The sequence below is a fragment of the Miniopterus schreibersii genome (genome assembly GCF_964146895.1).
Source record: "Miniopterus schreibersii genome assembly, chromosome: 9".
NCBI lineage: Eukaryota > Metazoa > Chordata > Mammalia > Chiroptera > Miniopteridae > Miniopterus > Miniopterus schreibersii.
Window position 1 is genome coordinate 54,756,010 of NC_138118.1, and position 22,848 is coordinate 54,778,857.

General features: G+C 37.9%; 1 protein-coding gene across 1 annotated transcript in view; it reads right to left on the bottom strand.

Annotated features, from left to right (window-relative positions):
- Positions 1–22,848, bottom strand: part of ELAPOR2 (endosome-lysosome associated apoptosis and autophagy regulator family member 2) — a 161,435-nt gene that overhangs the window by 40,000 nt on the left and 98,587 nt on the right. The window contains exons 5-10 of the mRNA XM_081147922.1: positions 22,305–22,391; positions 20,495–20,600; positions 19,064–19,216; positions 18,378–18,466; positions 4,669–4,849; positions 2,841–2,969 (exon numbers count right to left, since the gene is read on the bottom strand). Of these exons, the coding sequence (XP_081004048.1) occupies positions 2,841–2,969; positions 4,669–4,849; positions 18,378–18,466; positions 19,064–19,216; positions 20,495–20,600; positions 22,305–22,391 (745 nt within the window). The remainder of the gene's footprint in view (positions 1–2,840; positions 2,970–4,668; positions 4,850–18,377; positions 18,467–19,063; positions 19,217–20,494; positions 20,601–22,304; positions 22,392–22,848) is intronic.

Below are 22,848 nucleotides of genomic sequence, written 5' to 3' on the forward strand. Positions count from 1 at the left end.
GGATCAATGTCAGTGCTAGAGTGGTGATTTGGCAGTTTTTTGAAATGTTATAACCAGAAGTTTATAGAAAGGTAATATGTTGACTATACATAAACAAACTAGTCCTAAAAATAATACGCAGTAATCTACTTGCTTATGAGAGAAATGCCAATTGTTCTGCTGTCTAAAAGTTCATGCGGTTAAAACGAGAGACAAGCAGGTATGAACTCCTCCTAATGTTAAGAGCTGAACAGCCATAAAAAGTCTGGTCCAGTGGGACGCCAGGCCCTTGGCTGCACTGTAAGTAACGTGAAAGGCATGCAGGTTCAGGCAGGCTGCAAACTTGCATCTGGGGTTAATGGAAGAGAGATACTCCCACATGGAGAACATCTATACCAAGGGAGGGAGGAATTACCAATGCTTCTCTAAGATCTCTTCCTAGTATTAAGAAATGTCATGAGGAGGGACAAAACAGCAGAGAAGGCCAAAGGAAAGGAAGCAGTACATGGATGGTAAAAAGCTAAGTTGGGAGGGAACTAATATCCTTGAGAGAAAAAACATTTCTCATGTTTTAAGCATTGCCTGTTGTTAAAAGGTTGAATTGCGCCCCCAACCCCCAAAGATATGCAGAAGTCCTAATCCCTGGAGCCTGCGAATGGTCTTTATTATTTGGAAACAGAGTCTTTGCAGACATAATCGAATTAGGATGAGGCCTTTAGGGTGAGCCTTAATGCAATGTAACTGGTGTCCCTATGAGGAGAGGGAAATTTGGACACACACGCAGGGAGAACAAAGACTGTGTGAAGACAGAGACACAGACACAAGGAGAAGATGACCACGTGACGATAGAGGCAGAGACTGGAGTTACGCTGCCAGAAGCCAGGGAATGCCTGGGGCTACCAGAAGCTAGAAGCAAGGAAGGATCTGCCCAGAGAGGCCCGCCAACACCTTGATTTAGGATTTGTGCATAATTTCTTTCTTTACATCACATTGTTTCTTTGGTATAAATTCCTAGAAGTGAAGTTACTGGACTGAAGAACGGAAACATTAAAATTCTTGAAACATTGCTAAACTTTTTTCCATATGGCTGTCCATTTTAATGACTACATAACGTTTCATTCAACTAGTATGGCGTAAATTTTGTAGACATTATCCATTTGCTAGATATTTAGATTATTTCAATTTTTATTATTACAGATAATGCTCAATGAACAGTTTCTCAAATACACAGTAACTTGTCTTCAACTTTGAATCCCTCTTAGGCGAAATTCCAGTACATAAAGATTTACTTCTACATGCCTGTGCTGCAATTGTGCAAAACTCAAACTGAAAATACAGTAACCTCAAAGTACTCCAGGTCACACAAGGCAAATTGGTCAAAGCACATCCACTTTAACTCGGTGACTCACGACTATCTCACGACAGTGGCTGCCCTGGGCCTCTCGCTTGGATCTCCATTCCTTGGAGTGCTGCTCCTCGCAAGGTTGGTTACTGAACCTCCCAGTTACAAAAATATAATCACCTTTCACCTTTTTACTTTTCACATTACTGTTTGTCATTGTGGTGTCACATACTAATATTACACAGATGTATACTTTCCAAATTAATAATTGAATGTTTCTGGGAAATAAGCAAATATTTAAACTATAGCCTATAAGTGAATGAGTGGGTAAATCAAGCACTATTATGAAACTTAGACTAGGAGGAAATTCTCTAAAAGATCCAATGAAAGTTTTGATAATTTTTACTAATAAATGAATACACACACACACAGTATTGATGCTTTCATAGAGTCATTCAATACCCTAGCCTTCCCAATCTTACTTTTCCAATGCCTTAACTTTCTCAGCCTAGAATTCAATCATAGTATCTTTTTAAAACATAAACCTTCATGGTTAGGTAATAACTATTTTTTCTTTTTCTCCCTTAGGATAAATTTCTACAAGTGAAATTACTGATCAATAAAGAGGGATATTTTCATAATGTTCAATATATGTTAAAGCTTCTTCACACATCTGTTTAACCAACATTACCCAAGGACCAATTATTTGTCAGTCCCTGTATTCATGTGTACACCTCACTTTCTACATCCCAAGCCAGTTTATTCTGGATAGGTACTGGTTTAAAACAGATGTAATTAAAAAGCATTTTTTACAATGATCAAATATAATATTTTAAAAAGTGAGCTGATAAAAAATGCTAATGAGTTTTAAAAAGTAAAGGATGCATTTTGGTGTAAAACCCTAGTATTTATAACACCTACTCCTAGTGTCAAGTTTAAAAATACATACATAGATATTGTCATTCAATCCAACCAACAAATATTGCAGAACAATTAACCATGAGGCTCTCTAAGAACTTAAAATGCAAGAATATTCAGCAACCTTCCTATAGAAGTCTGCCACATTTTCAAGTTTCCAGCAAATCAGGTTCGTCAGTATTTAGTAATCAGGGTCAAAGACTTCATAGGCAAAGAGAGAGATGATTTAACTAAGCTCTCACCATGGCTCAGTGTTGAGCGAGACAAAACCAATCCAGGCAGAAATGCTGTCGCACTACCCTTCAAAATGGCAAATGACAGATTTCATTACCTCCCTTTGTAATCTATTCTGGTATTTATAACCATAATTGGTCCTCCTCAATATCTACCTCTAAACTGACTCCAAAAATGCGAAAGAGTTTATATTCTTACAGGAAAGTCATCTGACTGTAACACCTCATTTTTACATGAGAGCTCAAAGACAGGCAAGTAGCCAAATAAGATTAAAGTCCCTCGTACCCACATGTAGTACGTGTTTAAAGAGCTGAATCTGAAAGTCTCTGCTGCGAAAATATATCAAGTAGGCCGACTCTGAACTCACCATTCATTCCATCACACTTTGAATTCCCGACATTAAAGCAGGAGGTTTTCATGTTGCCAGGAAGGACATTCCACCATTTATATTCAAACCCAAGCGCAGGCTCCGTTCCTGCTGGACACGGTCTACATTCTGCAGGAGACAAGTGGGGCAAATAATTACAGTTAAACTGCATCTGGACAACTTCCTCTCCCTCTGTTCCAAGCACTATTAACATTTAATTAGCACAGGGGGAAGTGGGAAGGAGAGATATTGAGCCACCAATTCCCTTCAGAATGAATAACTTTTTCAAAAGCAATCGGGAAAGAAAAATAATTCTGGATATATTATGCATATATATACTTGACTTACATGAAAAAGGAAAAAGGCAAATGCAAAATCTTTTAAAATAATTTCCCCCTTCATTTCTGGGAGTAACTGCTAATGCTGAATTATCCTCCACAAGAGTAATCCTGAAACGGGTTCTCTTACATGTGATTTTAGAATCAGTACCCTCCACCTCATGAATAAGGAAATATTTCCCACTCCTTATTGGCTATTAAACTGAATACAATTTTATGTCATTTAATTATGGACTGATTACTGGAAATTCAAAATATTGGCTATTTCAAAACGTGATACTGGGAGCCCTGGTCAGGTGGCTCAGTTTGAGCATATACCCTGTCAGGGCACATACCTAGGCTGCGGGTTTGATCCCCAGTCAGGGAGCATACAAGAGGCAATCAATCAATGTTTCTCTCTCACATCAATGTTTCTCTCTCTCTCACAAAATCAATTAAAAAAACATATCCTCAAGTGAGGATTGGAAAAAAAAAAAAATGACACTGGGAGTTGAAGGGTTTGCAAAGAGTTAAGGTTTATAAACAAACCTGATTTAAATTAACACCTGTACTAATGAAATAAAAGGGTCTTTTCTAACGATTTTTTAATTTACCTAAGACACTTTGCATTACTACATCAGTGGGAGAAGGGGCAGGGAGAGAAAATGTTCACTGAACAAATACTTCCTGGTACCGAAGTATTGCAGGAGACATTTTTATACAACCTTCTCAGTGATGATGAGCTAGATATTATTACTCAAAACTACAGATGAGAATATTGAGGTTCAGAAGGTTTAAGAAACTTGGATAACCCACACTATTGGTAGCCTGAAGGATGTGGACTCAAACTCAAGTCAATTCGACTCTCGAGTACTTTTTATGTTCTCTCTCAAAGGCTCTGGATATTAAGTATCCAGCATGGCTATATTCAAGTAAGAAACCTAAAATGCCACTAAAATGCACTGTAATCTTTGCCTACCAAAATTAAAACAAAGTCTGTAACCACTTTCTATATTATTTGGTAAGTACTAAAATTTTCCCAACTATACACTTGAAAACAATTTACTTAGGGACTATGATATGCCATATGATCTAATGAACAAGGAGCAATGTTTTATATTATTGTAGCAAAAATGTGATTTATTATTCCAAAGCTGAATTAGAAGACATTATATTTAATGCTTACATCAATATATGTGTACACATACTGGAAAAGAAGTGCTTATCCTTAATCACTTAATATGGTGGAATTTCTTATTACTACCTAAAGGCAGAGTCATCCCATTAAGAGTGTATTACACAAAATGTCATTAAAAAGTGATCCTTATGATATGGTAAATAAGCCAATGCAGTCTCATGATGCCATTATCATGTTTCTTAACTCTACTTTAGTCTCTGAGAAAAGTATGTTTTAAAGAATGATTTCATAAGAACAATTTAGAACAAAGTCACAGTAGTCCAACAAGATTATTATGCTGAAGGTCCAATTAATGGACCAACTGATATCCTACCCTTTGTTCCATCTGAAAATGTCCCAGGAGGGCAGGGATGGCAAGAAGATGATCCATTGTTATAAAATCCAGGGTTGCAAGGTGGACAATCCTTCTTCTCTCCAGAAGGGGGCAACCTAATAGCATCTTTGAGATCTTCCCGGCAGATTTTGGGCTCTATCCACTTGTACATTATCTGTGTCTGCAAAAAAAGCTTATAAGTCATTTAACATCCTTTATTTGCTTTAAACTTCCAATAACACAAATGTTAAACTGACAGCCTAGAAAAATTCCAAATAGTGACAGAATAGAATGGCCAAATGAAGACAACCTAAAATATTAGTAAGAAAACGAGACAAAAAGAAAAAAAAACTTTAGAAGCAAAAAATGACCATTATTTCCTAGTATTTTTACCCTAAACTACAGATGGCTTTACCTAAGACACAGTATGTTCCTCATCATGAAATTCTTCTTTAAAATACAGATAATGAGATTATAGCCCTTACTCTTCTATCTACCCATTCACTTTATTCCTTAACTAACATAAGCTTCTATGCAGAGACTAACTTTTTCATTTCGAGACCTGTACTACTCTCTCTTCCTTTCCCTCAACCACAGTACCTATCACCAGGCTTTCCATAGAGTAATTTAAAAAATAAAATAAAACAATTATTTTTAAAGAAGAATATATCTAGCTTCACATTTTAATCCTGTTACTTAATAAATACTGGTAGTTGCTCTCTAGATCTTTTCCAGTAACCTGATATTAAACTCTAAGACCTGTAGCTAAAATATTTTCTTCTGTGGAGTTTAGGCCCTCCTGCATGGGTGCCAAACATCAGGATTAAGACAGACTCTACGCTTCTGGTTAAGATGGTAGCAAAGGTAAATGCAGTCCTGGCATCCTCCTGGGACCACATCAAAATTACAATTAAACTACAGAACAACTGTCATTTAGCACCACCTGAAATCTAGCCAAACAGAAGTCCTATAATTAAGGATATACAGAAGAAGCCACATAGAGACTGGTAGGAGGAGCAAAGATACAGAATGAGATGGTTCCACACCCACCTGTGTGGATAAAAATCAAGAGAGAACTCTCAGCTGCAGAAGTCCCCTACGAGGAGCGTGTGGTCCCAGCCCCATACCAGGACACCCAGCCCAGGTTTCCAGTGCCAAGAAGAGAAGCCCCCATAACTTCTGACTGCGAAAACCAGCAGGTATTGTGTCTGAGTGAGACAGAGAACTGCTAGAGTTGCAGGCATTCCTATTAAAGGACTGGAGCACAGACCTACTTGAACTCACTCTCTCTGAGCTCCAGCACTGGTACAGCAGCTCAAACGGCATCAGGGACATATGGGGAGGAACTGAGTTATCTGGCTCTGGGGTGAGAGCTAGAGGGGCAGCTTTCTTCCTGATAGAAGTGCTAGCAGAAGCCATTGTTCCTTTTCTGAGTCCTTCCCTCTGCAGGTACAGGCTGACACCATATCTGAGTCTCAACCAACCTGACTAACACTATTAGCTCTGCTCCGGTGATTCCTTGAGATGCTGCCCAATCCCAAACTGTGGGTACGTTCAAGCCACTTCCAGTGCTGTGGACTTTCCTAAAATCTCTAAAAGGTTCACAAACCCCAAACAAGCAGCATCTGGCCTTGTCCTGGCCCATACCACTTGCTAAGTGGCCCCATCTCCTGCATCATTAGCAGCCAGCCTCTGTTTGTAGCTTGGTCTTTCCCAGGCACCAATAACCCCTGCAAAAGTAGCAGTCATCTGCAGATCATGTTGTAGTTCATGCAGTGAGGCCCAGAGCAGGACACAGGTGGTAGCCTACCTTGGCCTGCATCTCTGAGAAGGCCCCAGAGCCAGTACACTTGGTGGCCAGCTTCAGGCTATGACAAAGCACCATCCAACCACCAACATGAGCAACACACTCAAGGGGTAGACTTGGCAGGCATTAGAGCTTCACTGAAGTGAGTTCTGCTCCATGGGGTTGGCTCCTGCATAGCAGCTCCTCCACTGTAGTCAAAGCTGGTCCTTGTAGCCGGTCAACTTGGGGATCAATCCCACCCACTGATGTGCCAACAGCAGTCAAGGCTCAACTACAACAGAGGGGTTCACACAGCCCACAGAGGGGGTATAGTGGGAGTGTTCAGCTTGGGTGACCATGAAGGCTGTGTCTCTGGGCCCTACAGGACATCTACTACATGAGGCCACCCTACCAAGACTGGGAGACATAGCATATCTAACTAATAGAGCAATTTCCAACAAGTGTGCCACAAGAATTTTTTAAATATGTAATACCTGAAAATTTAGTCAAGAGCACTGACTTCTTTTCCTTTAGATTGTAAAATAAAAAAGATAACAATAGCCAACACAACAATAGCTGTCCAGTGTAAATAAATCAAAATTATATCTATTTTTTTTGTCTGATTGGCAAAAAACTGAATATACTTTTGGTGTGCTCCGCAATTTTAGTAATTAGTTTATGTGTGACATGAGATAAAAAAAAGATTCAAAATCGTTGATCCAATATAAGACATAGAAACAAAAACAGGAGGTAGTCAAAATGGGGAGACAAAGAAACATGTCCCCCCAAAAAGAACAAGAGAAATCTCCAAGAAAAAAAAAAATTAATGAAATGGAGGTAAGCAAACTACCAGAGTTCAAAGCACTGGTTATAAAGATGCTGAAAAAACTTAGTGAGAACTTCAAAAGCACAGAAAAGGACAAAGAAACCGTAAAAAAGAACCAGTCAGGAATGAAGAATACAATAACTGAAATGAAGAGCACACTAAAAGGAATCAACAGCAGATCAGATGATGCAGAGGATCGAATCAGAATTTTGGAAGACAAAGTAGCAGAAAACAATCCATCAGAGAGCAAAAAGAAAAAAAATTAAATGAGGATAGATTAAGAGGCCTCTGGGACAATATCTAGTGTAATAAAATCCACATCAGAGGGATATCAGAAGGAGAAGAAAGAGAGCAAGGAACTGAAAACCTATTTGAACAAATAATGACTAAAAACCTCCCTAACCTGGTGAAGAAGAAAAAATAAAGTCCAGGAAGCACAGAGAGTCCCAAATAAGATGAACACAAAGAGGCCCACACACATCATAAACAAAGACACATCATAATTAAAATACCAAGGTTAAAGACAAAGAGAGAATCTTAAAAGCAGCAAGAGAAAAACAGTTACCTATAAGGGTGCTCCCATGAGACTGTCAGCTGATTTCTCAACAGAAACTTTGCAGGCCAGAAGGGATTGGCACAAAATATTCAAAGTGATGAAAAGCAGGACCTACAACCAAGATTACTCTACCCATCAAAGCTATCATTTAGAATCAAAGAGCAGGTAAAGAGCTTCCCAGGCAAGAAAAAGCTAAATGAGTTCATCACCACTAAACCAGTATTATAAGAAATGTTAAAGGGCCTTCTTTTAAAAGGAGAAGAAAAAAGATTAAATATATGAATAATAAAATGGCAATAAATAGATATTTATCAACAACTGCTTTAAATGCAAGTAGATTAAATACTCCAATCAAAAAAAATATGGTGACTGAATGGATAAGAAAACAAGACCCTTTCATACGCAGTCTAAAAGAGACTCACTTCAGATCAAAACATACACACGACTGAACGTAAAGGGATAGAAAAAAAAGTCATGAATATGGAAACAAACAAAATAAGTGGGGGCAGCAATATGTATACCAGACAAAACAGACTGTTAAACAAGAGACAAAGAAGGACCCAGCAATCCCACTTCTAGGTACTTATCTAAAAAAACCAAAACACTAAATCAAAAAGACATATGCATCCATACATTCATTGCCGCATTATTTACAATAGTCAAGAAATGGAAACAATGTGTCTGTCAATAGATGAATGGATAAAGAAGTGGTGTATACATATAATAGAATAGGACTCGACCACAAAAAAATGAAATCTTGCCATCTGCAACAACATGGATGGACCTCGAAGATATTGTGCTGAGTGAAATAAGTCAGAGAAAGATAAACGCCATATGCCTGGGCAGTGTGGCACAGTGGGTTTGAATGTTGTCCCATACACTGAAAACTTACGGATTCGATTCCCGGTCAGGGCAGATACCTAGGTTGCAGGTTCAATCCCCAGCTGTGGCATGTACAGGAGGCAACCAATCAACATTTCTCTCAAACATTGTTGTTTCTCTTTCTCTCTCTCTCCCTCTCCCTCCCTCCCTCTCTCCCTCTCCATCCTTCCCCTCTCTAAAATCAATAAGAATATCCTCAGGTGAAGATAAAAAATATAAATGCCACATGATTTGACTTATACGTAGAATCTAAAAAACAAAATAAACGAACAAGTAGAAAAGAAACAGACTCATAGATACAGAGAATATTTGGACAGTTGCCAAATGGGAGGGGGATTGGGAGGATGGGTGAAAAAGGTGAAGGGATTAAGAAGTACAAATGGGTAGTTACAGAATAGTCATGGGAATGTAAAGTACAGCATAGGGGATATAATCAATAATATTATAATAACTGTGTGTGGTGTCAGATGAGTACTTTTTTTATCCAGGTTATCACTTCATAAGTTATATAAATGTCTAATCACTGGGTTGTACACCAGAAACTAATATAATATTGTAAATCAACTGTAATTGAAAAATAAAATATTATTTTTTTAAATGACAGCTTCTGCCCTGGCACGGCAGCTTAGTTGTTCAGAGCGTTGTCCCAATATGCCACGGTTGTAGGTTTAACACCCGGTCAGGGCACATATAAGAAGCCACCAATGAATGTATAAATGAGTGGAACAATAAATCGACATCTCTCTCTCTCTCAACCTTTCTCTCTCTCTTCCTCCCTCCTTTCCTCTCTCTCTCTGAAATCAATCAATCAATTAATTTTTAATAATAAAAATAATAAAGACAGCCTCTAGCTTCAGGGAGGAAAGTCTTTTAAATCTTATCCTTTCATTCTTTTTCACACATGCATACACCCCCACACAAAACAAAATACAACAAAATAGCTGTGACTCAGCCAAACCCAGAAAGTTGTAATTATAAAATTATTCTCTTTTGAAACCAAAACATTAAATGGGTTAGCCATTTCAAAAACAAAGTTGGTATTTTCAGTCGGGCGAAAGGTATTCTAAATACAAAGAGAACAATAAATAAATTATTTCATAACTAAATACAGTTTTTAAAAAAGAAATTAATAGCTTCTTTCATCAGACATATAATCTGCTGAATATATCTTTCTCCTTGAAAACAACTTCTGCAATAATAAGTCTAATTCTAAAGCTGGAGAACCAAAATTAAAGGCAATTCTCTACAGCTATTTTGAGTTAATAGAAAATCACATATAGTAAGCCCTTTAGGCCACTCTCTTTTATTCTCAAGTATTCTCTTACAGAAGAGTAAACTATCTTGTCTGAAGAAGGATGCTTAAGAAAATGGTTTAAAAGTAAAATGTCTCAACAGAATTATAAATAATATATATTTTTTTACATTTTACAGCTCTCTTTCTGCATTCGTTTTATGACCTATGTCATAAAACAGTCTAACCAGCCACTTCACCCATCTGCCTCTCTCTTGCCATCTGTAAATTAATGGCCATTCCCAGTGGAGCTTCCTAAATAGCTGAAAAATAAATTAGATTCTGTATCCAAAGGGGTTCTCAATTCCCCTGAGAAAGACAATATAAAGTTCAGAGGATCTAAGCAAAAAAAAAAAAAAAAAAATCATTATATTTGGGGGATCATCTTTTTAACATTCTGGCTTAACAAATACAGAAAACAACTTTTCAATCCACGCCACTTCACAAATTTGCTGATTTATTTTGACATTAATTAAAATTGCATTGCATTGTGTGTGAGTTACTGCAGTGCTGGGAATAATTGGTTCCCACATGGGAGTGGGTACAGTTCTGAGGCTGTGCACTGAGTACTGACGTTGGGGGCTCACCGACCTTGGGGGCGCATCGTGTAATCTTCCCCACCACTTTGGGAGGTCGGTATTATTTTCCTCAAATTTATAAATACGGAAGCTCCAGATAAGATCTGTTAAACAACTTTCCCCAAAATCATATACAACTAGTAAATGGTAAAGTAACATAAGTGAAGGAGAATGCATTTGGTAAGGGTAAAAATAATAAAATATGCAAATATATTTTCAAGAAGTCAGCTAAGCACAGGACTTTCAATCCAAGCACAGTTAATGTTTAAAAATTAGAAAATGTACACCATCTTCAAACATTCAAACATTTAGAAGCCAAATTTAAAATTCTCTGCAGTAAGTTTTGTTTACAAAGCCTTGCTTCACATGGCAGACTGATTCTGTGCCTCCCTTTCTAATGGGGCCAGATGCTTTCAAGTCTGGCTGACAGAAAAAGCTAATAAGTAATATTAATGATATGTAGCACCAGATGGCTCACAGTGCAGGTGAAAAACCAACAATCAATTCATTCTTTGGCAAGTTGAGATAAAATTATGAAATGTTTTATGAAATCGAACCCTTAATAGAGTAAAATTTACCAGATTGCTATTAGGATTACAGAAGCACTACAGTGTCCAAGTATGTTTCTATGATGCATGAATAAAACATGTTTTATTGATACACATGATACACATGTAGGTATCAATTGGAAGCTGATTCTTACATTGAAATAAAATTCAATCCTGGCCGGGCGTGGCTCAGCGGTTGAGCGTTGACCTAGGATCCAGGCGATCGGGGTTCGATTCCCGGTCAGGGCACATGCCCAGGTTGTGGGCTCGATCAATGACTCTCTCATCATTGATGTTTCTATCTCTCTCTCTCCCTCGCCTTTCCTCTCTCTGAAATCAATAAAGATATATTTAAAAAAAAAAAAAAATCATTAAAATTCAAGACCGAGAGGGCTAAAATTTAGACGAATTTTGAGACTGAATTTGTCCATAGCTGCCTGCTTTCCCCCTTCAAATGTCCCTGCACAAATGCTCCAAGGTTTTGTAGACTGGCTGAATTCATCAGAGATTAACTACACGTGCTTTAAAAGAATCTACCAACTGCCACTCCAGCCCGACAGCTTTGTGCTTCATCATGTTCCAGCTCAGATGTTCCCAACCAGGCTATTGCTTGCCTCTCTGCCTCTCCCAAACCTTAGTCCTTTCTAGCTGCAACCCACCGGGCACTCATCACTTGTCTCTCTTGCAATTACCTGCACCATTCTGCCTAGTTCTGCCTGTGCCCACCTTCAAAGCCACGCTCAGCATCCGCCTGTGCTCTGAGCACCTCCTCAACCCACCCATCTACATACTGGCACTCACTCGGATTTCTTTTCTGTGAAGCGTTTGCTGTTATCTCCTTTCCCTTGTGGCCTATTTGTTTCCTTTCTAAATACATAAAGGCCCGTGTCCTCTTCTTCCTTTATGTGGAAGAGACCATGGGGTTTGACACTGTACTAGAAATTCTAGCCAGGGTTTAGGCAAGAAACTGTTCTAAAACTAGATTGGGGTGAATATACCCAAAACATTGAACTGACACTTAAAGTGGATATATTATATGGTATGAATTACATCTCAAGAACATTGTTTAAAAAAGATATTAAATAAGGCTTTCATAAAATTTTTATTTTAAACACATTTAGAAATCCCTAGTCACTGAGAAAGACCAGGCTGTTTTCCCATCACCGTAATTAAGAAACAAGTATAATTGACTTGCTTATTAAATCATTTAGGAAAAGGCAGATCTAAAACCCACTGCCTTCACACCCTATTTTTTAGTGTCTCCTATATCTCGCTCCTGCTATATAATTCAGAAGTACTACATTATAGACCTTGAGCATTTGGAATGCTCTATAACACTGAAGTTTATTAATGGTGAAGAAAAGTGCTAGACAATCTGATATCAAAACACTAGCAAACCCTCTTTGGTCCATCAAGTTCCTAGACTTAGAGATGAAGATGTTGCAGGTCGAATGTCTCCTCTCAAGAAGGCTCCCTTCTAAAACATTTTTCCCTACCAGGCACTCTTCCAGCCTTGGCAGGAAATTTCCTATTTGAAAAAACATGCCACTCCAGAACTGAGCAGCTCTGCTTTGTTAGAACATCATTACATACCACTGGAATTTATCTTTTGTAAGCTTGCCTGATTAGCCCAAATTTGCCTTATGGAATAACACAGAAAAATAGATTTATTCCTTTCTAAGACTTCCTTCAAATGATTAAACTTACTATTTAGGAAATTCTTATTAAGTACCTACTATGTGTAGAAAAAAGCATTGTGGGAAATTTTAATATTAATAAGACAAACTGGTCCTCTGGAGGATGTTATAGTCTAATCCTAAGAAGACAGGTTCATATACTGCTTATTATATTATATATATAAATACATGAAAAGGATACATAAGCATCAGATTTGGGTTAGAATTCCAGCCTTAAGTCTTACTAGCTACGATCTTAAGGAAACTACTTAACCTCTTTAAGTCACCAATCATCAGAAATGCAAATTAAAACCACATGAACTATCACCTCTCACCTGTCAGAATGGCTATCATCAATAAATCAATAAACAAGCATTGGCTAGAATGTGGGGAAGAAGGAACCCTTGTGCACTGTTGGTGGGAGTAAAGGAGTCCTACAGCCACTGTGAAGCAGTGTGGAGGGTCCTCATATGATTAAAGACAGAACTCCCTTGTGGCCCAGTGATTCGACTTCTGGTTATATATCAAAAGACACACAACACACTGATCCAAGGGGATTTGTGCACCCCTATGTTCACTGCAGCATTATTTGCACTGGTCAGAATATGGAGGCAACCCAAGTGCCCATCAACAGACAAATGAATGGAGAAGTGGTGGTACATATATACAATGGAATATTACTCGGCCATAAAAAATGAATGAACTCTTACCATTTGTGACAACATGAATGAAACTGGAGGGTACTGTGCTGGGTGCGGTGCATCGGACAGGGAAAGACAAATACTATGTGATTTTGCTTATCTGTGGAATCTAAAGAATAAACGAACAAACAAAATAGAAAAAGACTCATAGATGCAGAAAAATTGATAGTTGCTAGATAGGATGGGGGCTGGGGGGCTGGGTGAAAAAGGCAAAGGGATTAAGAAGTACAAATTGGTAGTTATGGAATAGTCCTGGGGATGTAAAGTACAGCGTACAGAATATAGTCAATAATATTGTAATAGCTATGCATGGTGCCAGGTGGGTATTTGAAGTATGATGGGGGAGGGAAATCACTTTGTAAATATATATCTATCTAACCACTACACTGTATTCCTGAAGCTAATATAAAATAATATTGAATGTCAATTATAAGTGAAAAATAAAATTTTAAATTAATTTTTTAAAGAGTGCATGCATTCTGTGAACCTGCATGGACTCACTCTCTTTTTACTGTAGTAACAGACACTACCATCCATTTCTCCTAAGGAACTGACATGTGTGATGCTGAAAGAAACTAGAAGTACATGCTCTGGCCTCCCCAGCCTCAAAAATTAGCAGGTGAACTAAGCTGTCCAACAAGATTAGACCACACTCCTGGAATGAATAGTTCATCTGAGATGGGCTTGGGATTCAAGCAGGGCCAATCAGAGCCTTTTCTGAAACTTTGGTCTGTGCTCCTACAAGCAAAAGCTGTGAGGATAAGTGGCTTTCACAGGAAAGAGCCTGCCTGAGAAGGATATCAAATGAGCCAAGAATATCAGTGAGAAAAGCAAGAGAAAGTCTTGACAAAATCGTTTACTCTGTACTGACTTCTCCGTCTCATGAGTCAAGAGACTCCTGCCCGCCTCCCCACACCCCAATTCTGAAAAATATATTAGAAAGAGAGCAAGCAGACAGCTTGGGGGGGGGGGGGGGGGGTGAAGAGATTGAGCAAAAAAAAAGATTTAAAAAAGAGAAAACTCATGGACATCAATAACAGTGTGATGTGATTGGAGGGGAGGGTGGAAGAGAGTATAGAGAGCATAAATGATGATGATGATGGAAAAAATAAAATAAATTTTAAAAAATAAAAAGACAAAATTCTTATCCAGATTAACAACTGTTCAAAAAAAAAAAAAAATTAAGGCTGATTTCCACACAAAAATAAATACATAAAATCACCTTAAAAAAAAAGAAAAAGAAAAAAAATGGTTAACAGAATTTTATAATTATCCCCAAGTGCAGAAACAAAGCTGACACCTAGTGCTGCCACCGTTACAAGGAAACATGTGCATCACATGCCACACCAGGGGCAAAAAAAACACCATATTTTACCCTGAGATAAAACAGACCAAAACTAGGTCACTTTGTTTAGTTGTAGCACCCAAAATAAATAAAACTTTTTGCCTTTTCTATAAGTCGCTGACTCCCTAACAAATATCTTGCTAACATTAAAAGATGCCTCCTCTTGATGAATACTTGCCCATTACCATCAATCAACAGTCTTTTGAGCTCAAATCTCAAGCACTGAATCTGTGCATGTGTTTGTATACAGCCATATGGATGTACCTCAAGGTATGTAAAAAGCGATCTCTAAGCAATTCTTTGAAAACAAAGCATACACAAAAAGTTAGCCCACTGCTATGAAACCACGCCAGTTCTAGCACTAGCCTGTGACACTGGTTGCATCTAAAGCAACTTCCTACCCATAGCCACAACCATATCCCTGTAGTTCTTCAGACTCACCACGTCCCTCCCACATCGGGTCCTCCCCATCCTGCTCCCTCTTCCAGAAATGCTCTCTCCTTGCTCTTGCCTAGGTTTTATACAGCTCTGAAGCCTCCCCAGACTAAGTCAGATCCCCATAAAACTCAGACTTCTCTGCTCCAGCACTCATCACAGTTGGAAATAATAATTCTTTTTTTTTTTTTTGATTGACTATCTTTTCCTATAAAGCCTAGACCAGTGGTCCTTATATTGCTGAGCTCCTAGACCAGTAGAATCACAATTATTTGGGAACTTCTTAGAAATGTAAATTCTCAGACCCAGCCCTAGATCTACCGAAGTAGAATATTTGAGACAGAAACCTCTAGGTGACTAAATTTTGAGGACAACTGCTCTACTCTGTGCAGACATTTATGTTTTTCTCTGCCTATGCTAAGCTCTGCCCTCACCACCCAGCACATTGCATATAACCAGCGCTCAGTAAAATCACTGAGTAAGTGAAATAATGAGTAGGCATTCCACATTTTTCATTATGTTGATGAGAGTCTCTCAATCAGGATTAGAATACTTCCAGTTTACAGTTAAAATTTTCCAGGAAAACGATCCTTATAGGAAGGAAGCAATCAAATATCTAAGCTTCAAGATGAACACAGAAACTCGTAACATTTCTGTGTCATATAAATTATAATGTTCAAAGTCTGTATATCACAACAGCCCCTTCCCTGGATGATCCTTTCTAAGCTAGGGGAAAATAAGATCAAAGAGAGTATGACTGAACAAAAAGAGCCAAAACACAGTCCTTGAACAACCTGGGAAACATCACTAAACCACCAGCAAATCACCAGGGTATTTCAAACAGGAATAAAACACTGTATTACCCTGGCCAGGTGGCTCACTTGATTGGCGCATCCTCCCATACACTAAAAGGTTGCGGGGTCAATTCTGGTCAGGGCATATACCTAGGTTGTGGGTTCTGTCCCCAGTGGGGGCACATATGGGAGGCAACTGGTCAGTGTTTCCCTCAATCTCTCTCTCTCTCTCAAATCAATAAACATATCCTTGAGTGAGGATTTAAAAAAAAAAAAAAAAAAAGAGCAAAATACTTTTAAATAAGGTGAAGCCAGAAAAAAATGAAAATGTTGCAGCCAACAAAATCAGAAAACATTCAAATTCACATGCTAATCTTTTCACTATATGTTATTGAATTAAGTTTCCATTGCTTCTGTTTATTACTTAAGCTAGAAACATTTTTCTTGAAGTAAGTCACAAATGACTTTTTAAAGGATCACTGAGTTTATGGAATGCTAGTCCATTGTTTTGTTCTATACTGAGAACATGTCCAGATCAACAGAAAAACATGATTCGTGTATATGTGTACACAGCACACCTGTGGGTGAACACATGGGCACATATATGAGTGTATATGTATAAGTATGTGACTGTGTGTGTATTCTGTGCATTCTACACTTAATATATGGCCTTACTTCCTTTAAGCCTAGGTCAAGTAGATTTTGTCACATCACTCATTGACATAATATATGACTTCTGAATATTTTTATTGTAGAGAAAAACAAGACTCATTTGTATTTTAGATCTCACTCATTTAAGCTTCAGTAATGCTGAACTAATGATTATTATATAGAATAAACTAAATTTAATTGGCTTTACTTATTAATAAGGCAAGTTTAACTAAGAAAAGCTTAACGAAAGAAACATTATTCTGAATTACTTTCAACCCACTTTAGTGGCTCTCTCTATATATTTTCTAAATAAAAGTCTTTCTTTCTTGGCCATCAGTGTAGGGCCATCAAGATCTTATTTCATAACTCCTTGTCATCTAAGAGCTGTTCATTTGAATTACTGTTCTTATTAAAATAATAGAAGTACCTCTAATCACTGAAATTTCCTACCAATTTAAACTGGCCTTCCTTCAAATTATTCCAAGTTAGTAAGCATTTGCTCTACTGTAAATACTAGAATGGACTTGGTCTTAAGAATTCAAAAGTAAATTCCTTAAAAAAAAACTTAAGGACTAAAGGTAAGAACAATAACCATATAAGTATAAAAGTTATAGATTAGGACCTCAAGATTAAAAAATTAAGAAAATAAAGCAATCCTGACATCTATGTGTATTTTCCAAACTAGGTCAAGAAATTAAATGTCATGATTTAGAAGATGCAAACATACAGAAAGAATGCTGCATCGTAGCCACTTTCATCTCCGCTTCTCCTACTGAATAGGCTAGTATAGGCGGGCACTTTTTAATTAAGAGAATGGCAGGTCAGCTGCAGAGTTCCTGTGTGCATTTTCCCTCTGGCTCCTTGTCGTTTATATGGTAATTACTTTGCATTTTCTAAATGCAATTACACAGTAATCTGCGAGGACTAAATTAGCCAATGGCTGCCCGGCTTTTTGATTGACAAAACCTACTGAGAAACCAAATAATTAAAGAGAAGTTACAGGATACAACAGGTCCCCAAATAAAGTTGTTTCATTCAACATCCTTTGTGGTTTCATTATAACACTGTTGACATACTACAGGAGCTTAACTCTGGTTTATATCAATTAGCCTAGAGTAAAACTGGTTTTGTTATACAGCAATTCACTTCAAGTCTCAAAACCTATCATAATGTTAAGTAAGGACTTACTGTATTTCCATCCTGTGGGTCACAGGACACATTTTAAGGATGTGCTTCTCCTGATATTATTATTTCAAAGCATATAACTATTAAAAACAGCAGTAATTTATTGAGCACTCAATGTGTGCCAGGCACTGTGCCTAAGATCCTTACATTGAATATCTCATATTCTCATAGCAGTCTTATGAAACAAGTCCAGATATTATCCCTAATTCGCTAATGAAAAAACTGAGACTTAGAGACAGCAAATAACTTGCCCACAGCACTAATTAGTGGATTGGAAAATCAAAGCCAGGAAGGCGGGCTTCAGAATATCAATTATTAAATTTCCTCTGTACAACTTTACAGACATATGTTATAAATCAGCTCATTCACCTCTCTCATCAACAAACTAGAGTCTGCTCAAATTGGGAAGACAGCTGAATAAATATGAAATGGAATTCACCGAACACCACCAATACCTTTCCATCTTCATCACATGGAGTGTGGATCTGAAAATAGTCTTTTGTGGTACAGGGAGGGCGCTCCATACACTCACTGGATCCTTCCTCTACAACACAAAAATGCATCTCAGAAATGAGTCAATTCCTTTGTGACTGTAAGAAAGGGCAAAAACCAAACCAAAACCAAAAAAAGACAACTAAAAAGAAAAAATAACCTTAGCAGGGGAATTTAGGTAGAACTAGCTAGGCCTAAAGAAGATAAAGGCTTACATTTTTATTTTCACTAGCGCAGTGTTTCCATGACATATCTGGGACATATCATAGTTTTCCCAAGAAGACATTAGATTTATTCTATTATCATTAAAATTGTAAGTTTGGAGCAAATTAAAAGTTTCTAAATATATCTCTATGTCCACAAATCATCTAAAAATACAACATGAATTTAGATCAGTATAAACACATCTAAAACAGTTACCTGTGGGGTATAAAGCTGAAAACATTACAGAGAAAAGGAAAAGTCATGCAGAATGGGATAAAAGAAGTAAATTTTATCCGTGTAATGCTGATTCACTTCAGCACTTTGGTGTCTGGCCCACTGTTCCTGTCCCACTTATGTGTGACTTCTGGCTTAGGACGATATACTCGACAAATGTAAATTTTAAAAGGAAAGGACAAACAGTATAACTGGCAAAGATTAGACCTACCTGAAAACTGGGAGTCCTCTGCACACTTTATGCATTCCTTGGCTCCCTTCTCAGAGTAGGTGTTTCTGGGACACACCTGACAGTTGAACGAACCTGGCTTGTTGCTGAAGGTGCCTGGCTTGCAGGGGAAGCACTCTGATGTGTAAGCCACTCCTGTGGGGTAATGACAGACAGAGTGTGGGAGGGATGACCCAGCAGCAATAACAAACCAGAGCCTTCTTGCAGCTTCTACCAGAAGTGAGAGAGAATTACTGACAGTAAGCTCAGCCTAAATCCTTTATCTCATTAATTCAACACCAAGAAAGTGTTGGCTACATGCAAGGAACTGGGATAGATACCGAATCAAACACAGTAAGCAGAGCAAACACTTAAGCAAGAGATTGACATTTGTTGGAGGTATAGTAAATGCATAAACTCAGTTGTCAAAAGACAACTCCACAAACGCAGAAGTGGGATAAACTCTAAGGTCGCTTCCAATTCTATAAGCTACCATTCCCTGATCTCTGCGGCTACCTGTTTGTTCCCAGTTTATCTGCTGTTCGCTAAGTCACAAGCAAGACAGACCCCAGAAAGGGCTTTTCTTCTGGTTTGTAATTCCAGCCTTTGCCAGCAGGTGTCCCTAAGACTAATGAGTTAGCATCACAGGAACAAGTATACTTCAAAAATATTAAAACACAAGCCAAACTTTGCCAAGCCAGTGTTGCTCAGTGGTTAATCATCGACCGATGAACCAGGAGGTCACGGTTCGATTCCCCATCAGGGCACATGCCCAGGTTGCGGGCTCGATCCCCAGTAGGGGGTGTGCAGGAGGCGGCCGATCAATGATTCTCTCTCATCATTGATGTTTCTATCTCTCTCTCCCATCCTTGCTCTGTAATCAATAAAAACATAAAACACACACACACACAAGCCAAACTTTAATAAAGGATTATAACTAGCCCTGAGAATGAACCAGGCCAGGCTTTACTGACCACTCTCCTGGGCCACAAAGGCCCAGCTGGTTCAGAAGAAACACGAGAGGTTTGGGAGACAGTCAGGTGGAGATGTTTATTTTACTGTTATTTTTATGGATATAGCAGTGGCCTGAGTAAGCTCAATGACTGACAATAGACATTTCTCAAATGTATGATAGGCTCTTATTAACAGAGACATTTTTCTTTTATTTAAAGATGCCTAAAACTGCCATCATGTTTATTTTTTCACACAGATTAAATAATTCAGTTTAAGGGTACAAAAAACAAAAACAAACAAAAAAACAGTCAACTTGCCAGGAATAAAACCAGGACCTCTAGACCTGTATGATACCAAGCACATTAATTCCTGTTCCATAAACCCTTAAGCCATAAGCCAGCCAAACCAACAATTCAATCAATATTTTAACTAAATATAAAATATGATAGGTGATTACTAAAACAGACTGCTGTGAAATACCTTCAATTGTGATATTTTTTACCAACACTGGCTTGACTGCCTTAGAACCCATAAGGATGCCTGTAGTTCTCCAGTATAATATGTTTGTGCCGGATTTTAGCATTACCTGTAAAGAAAAACGCAGGACACTCATGTCAGAAAAGCCATGTTACATCCAACCATACCTGAAAGCTAATCTCTCATACATTTTTCTTTGCATTATAATGAGACACCATTAATTTGGAATCCACAAATTTAAGTCTACTGTTAATTCAGATCTAAGCTCTGCTGAAGTTCGAATTTTCTTAAAAGAAATGAAAATTAAAAAATTACTTTGCCGATCCAAAAATATATAGTAATAAAGAAGAAAAAGAAAATTCGTCAAGTCTAAAGAAAAAGGTACAATAATTTTGAAACCATTCGTGTGAAGGCTTGGTTTATATTTAAGAGACTCATTTTAGAGAGTGAAAGGCACTCAACCCAATTACATATTTATTGGATGCCACTATTCATTAGACTTTGAGCTCTGAGAACAAAAAGGCAACAGAATGAGTTTGCTTCTTTTTGAACTTATTTAATAAACAATACTGCAACAGCAACAAGAGAAAATAGGATTGTTCTTATAGAATAACCTAATTTAAGTCTGTGACTCTAGAACTTAAATAATACTATATCTATTCAAGTAAATAAATTCAAGCTGTATAAACTTAAAACATATCCAACCACTTCTCTTGCCTGAGATTCAGAGAAGCTATGCATTAAGCACTTTTGTCTTGTATGAAGTCTTTATAAGTAAAGAAAGCATATTTCTTGTCAAGGGTTAGAAATATTCAAAGTCCAGCAGATTGAATGCTTAGGCAAAGAGATCTTAAGTGGTAGGAATGTCACTTCCAGGCATAGAGATCAAAAAATACTCGGGAAGGTACACTGTATTAATCACTCCAAGATGGAGCACCTGGATGGTCACTAACTGAAATAGAGCTCAATCTACATTGTGGACACCGCATAGGCCCTTCCCATGTATCACCTCATTTAACCCTGATAGTGGTCTTACTTCTTACATGAAAAAAACAAACTCAAAGAGATTAAGCCAGGTGCCTAAAGAAACACAGCTACTGTAAGGCAGAATTTTATTTTAAATACATGTGTCACCCAAAAGGCATAGTCCTCAAATAATAGCAGATGTACTGACTGTGTTACCTGATATTTGCCTTCGGGCATTTACAGTTACTGTGTGGAGAATTAGGCAGTTACTTTACTCAATGGGAAGGCATTTTTCAAAGGGCATAAAACTTTGACCAATTGGTCAAATAGATAGATAGGAAGTAGGTTCCAAATATGGTTAAATTTTGTGGTAATCAGAGCTACCTAACAATAGAGTCAGCACAGTGCCCAACAAGACAAACTTGAAAAATCACCTATTGGGGAGACTGCAGAGAAAGCTGGATGAAAGGAACTCAAGGATCCTTCCAATGCCAAGAGCCATGGATTCTCCCCCATGTTACAGGCACATCTGTAAGCTTACATTCGCAGAGGTTTTGTATATTAGTTTGATTAGCCTTATTTCTTGTTAATGTTCCCTTTGAAAAGGAGGAATGTTGGAGTATGATGGGGAAGAGAAAGGAAAGAGCCTACGGATAAAGAGAAAGGTCAGGAAAAATACCTAGAAAGAAACTGAGTCCATGAAACCTCATCTCTAACTGGAAATTGTCTAAATTAATAAACAATTTTGAAATCTTTTCTCTTTTAAAATAAACTTTTAAGAAAGGTTGGAAAAGGGAAGGAGAAGCGTGGGGTTGTTGGTAGGACAGAAGAACAAAGGGAGGCTTACAGAATGAGAGCCCCATTCTCCATTGTCTGTGAGTCGGACCCACTTGTCCATGGTGGTATCCATCTCCTGGCACTGATCGTTTTGAATCTGTGGAATAAACACAACAGCCCCAGTATATCTTCTTGAATAATGGTTTTAATTAAACGTGTTACCCAGCACAGGACAGGCTGCAAGAACTTCTTTCAATACATACATTAAACAATGTCCATGAATAATTCTCAAGTAAACACATCAAGACCTCTGAAGCCTAAGTGACAACTGCATATGCGTGAGTAGTTCTTGGTAAGCCATTGTCATTAACTTAAAAGGCTAGCTCGCTAAGAAGTAATGAGGGGAGTGGAGAAGGGAAAGGAGAGAGCAGTTAATACTGAAAATTCACATAAAGAAAAAAAGTCATTGCAAAAATCTTACAAAATTGTTTTGAAAGCTTGCATTCACCATGCAGGCCCAATGGTATAAAAACACAGTTTATTTTTACAATATTTGGGGCAGTAAACTCTTAAATCAATCAATAAACAAAGTCTGGTTTGGTTTCAATTCCCCA